Source organism: Priapulus caudatus, unplaced genomic scaffold (assembly GCF_000485595.1).
Source record: "Priapulus caudatus unplaced genomic scaffold, Priapulus_caudatus-5.0.1 Scaffold1185, whole genome shotgun sequence".
Taxonomy (NCBI): domain Eukaryota; kingdom Metazoa; phylum Priapulida; class Priapulimorpha; order Priapulimorphida; family Priapulidae; genus Priapulus; species Priapulus caudatus.
In genome coordinates, this window is record NW_014578246.1 from 3,210 (window position 1) to 5,567 (window position 2,358).

General features: G+C 39.1%; 1 protein-coding gene across 1 annotated transcript in view; it reads left to right on the plus strand.

The window, feature by feature from the left end:
* The first annotated feature begins 457 nt into the window (after positions 1–457).
* The window catches only part of LOC106815723, a 51,703-nt gene continuing 49,802 nt past the window's right edge, over positions 458–2,358 (plus strand). Inside the window, exons 1-3 of the mRNA XM_014820225.1 lie at positions 458–491; positions 1,227–1,694; positions 2,205–2,315. Coding sequence (XP_014675711.1) covers positions 464–491; positions 1,227–1,694; positions 2,205–2,315 — 607 coding nt within the window. The 5' untranslated portion in view covers positions 458–463. The remainder of the gene's footprint in view (positions 492–1,226; positions 1,695–2,204; positions 2,316–2,358) is intronic.

The following is a 2,358-nucleotide window of genomic DNA, read 5'->3' on the forward strand; positions in this document are numbered from 1 at the left end:
TGCCATCCGATCCATGCCATCCACCATCCATCCATCCATCACCATCCATACCATCCATCCATCCAATCATCCATTCGAGTGGCGCGAGTCCATGCGCATCATCCAATACTCATCTCATCCAACCAATTGTCGGGGGGTGGGGGGGCGTCTCCAGTCTGCCCGCAGTCTATCAACTTGTATCATCCATATCATTCATTACATCCACTGTTATAGTATAACTTAATTATTATGAGAATGTATCAAACTCTTTTACTATGGCGATATTTTTGTAGAAATTGAGCAGTCGATTGAGTAAAAATTAGGTCATGCCTTTAATCAATGGAATTGCATAATAGTGAAATTATATCTAGATAATAATCTAATATATGCTACTTCTTGCCATTAATTGCACATGGTGTCTCGATCTTGCATAATTCATGCTAATCATACATAATACGGTAAAATTCCCTTTCAGTTGGTCATAATGCTATTCGCCTACTGCGGCATCTTTGGTGAGTAATGCCTTGCTATTAAATATCTACTAATTTCAATTATTGAAATTGCCACGGTTACGCATGTCGTTTCTAATTGCATAATGTAATAAAATACATAATTTCCAATAATTTTTATATATCAAAGCTTATTTAAAAACGCCATAGCCAACATGATTTATTGATTTTTATCCTGGCTAAGGTGATGCTTCCCATTCTCTCGACTATATTAACATATAACCTGAAGTGAGTAAAATAGGCTAAAACAAAGCATATTTGTATGTTTTTTAATCCTGTTATCATCGTATTGCACGTGTTCAAATAAATCAGTGTACACAATAGTGAAGACTTCACACTACATAACCTACTAACGTGAGCATGATTAATGTTGATAATATCAGAAGTAGATAATAGGGATAATAGTCCCTATTATCTACTTCTGATAATATGTGGCTGCCGCGCTAACACTGCAATCTGAACGTCGTTAAGCGAAGTTATCATGGGCACATATAATAAAAAATAAAAAAGGTTATATGATGATGGTGTAGAAATGAATTATAATCTTAAATGAAAGTAACCGATTTTACTGTTAAGAAACATCTCAGTATGTCGAAGTGTCGACGAGGGTTCCGGGAACCTCTCCTGCTGTCTATTCCAAGTCCTCAGCATTATCGTTTAGCAACCGATGAACTTATTTTAATGTTTCAGGTGTGTTTTTATCACAACGTGTAACACGTACTTTCTTTTTTTATTGAGGCGTGGATGCGACACAATGGATCTCTGACGTCACTATTCCCATGAGTGCAACATCTGAATTCACGGGCGAGGTTGCCGAAGCAAACCAAGGCAGCAATTGTCCCGCCTCGGTGCACTGCATTAAAAATGCCATGGATAACAACCCCATGACCAAGTGGATTGCTAATTCCAGCGCAAACGAGGAGATTGCGTTCGACGTCCTAACGCCGATATACTTAGACGCTATTTGCATTAAATACTCAGAAGGTAGAATTGGTAATATCAGTATTTCTGTTAAAACGCAACAAATGCATTCCTGGATTTACGTTACACCGTTGCTTCTATTAAATAGCACTGGTTACAGCGTACGATACCTCATCGCAAATCTCGAACTACCATACGAGTTTCGCTACTTCAAGATTTCTATCCTAGACACGTACGCAGCGGAAATGAATATTGGAATCTCGGATATTTACTTTCGGATAAAAGGTAAATCTAGGAACGTTTCCGTGAGAGCTCTACTGAGTACACGACCTCGTCCGTAGCCACCTAGCGGTGACTTCTGCTAGTTCTCGCAAACCAGCCGAAATTCGGTACTAATGGTTAGTGAATATTTCGACTCAAATGCCCCTTCTTTTGGTAACTATGGGGTTTCTGTAGTCATCGGTTGATGTCTATTTTTACTGGTTACTCTCATGTTATCGGGAGGCCCGTTGTCAGAAATAAAAATACTTATGGCTCGTACACGTCTAAAATATCATACAGTTCACTTCAAAAGCAATGTCACGATGTCACAACTATTCATGATGTTTTCTGACAACGAGCCCCTGGCAGCCATGCGGAGAGCTATTCTATATTGTTGTGAAGAGATGTGGTAACGTGAGATTCTACTTGGGCTAATGCAGTGGGTATGCGGCAATGGTAACAGAGGCTCACGTAGAAGGTTATTAAAATATTATCATTATACTACTAAACACAGGCCGGGAAATGTTTTTTTAGGTGAGTGCACTGACATGTGTAATGTTAACGCTTACTGCGATACTGGAGGCGCAACTCCGACATGTGTATGCCGAGATGGGTGGTTGGGAGATGGCATTTATTGCTACCATGGTAAGTATTTATGGAAGAATATATTACAGTTACATATATATAT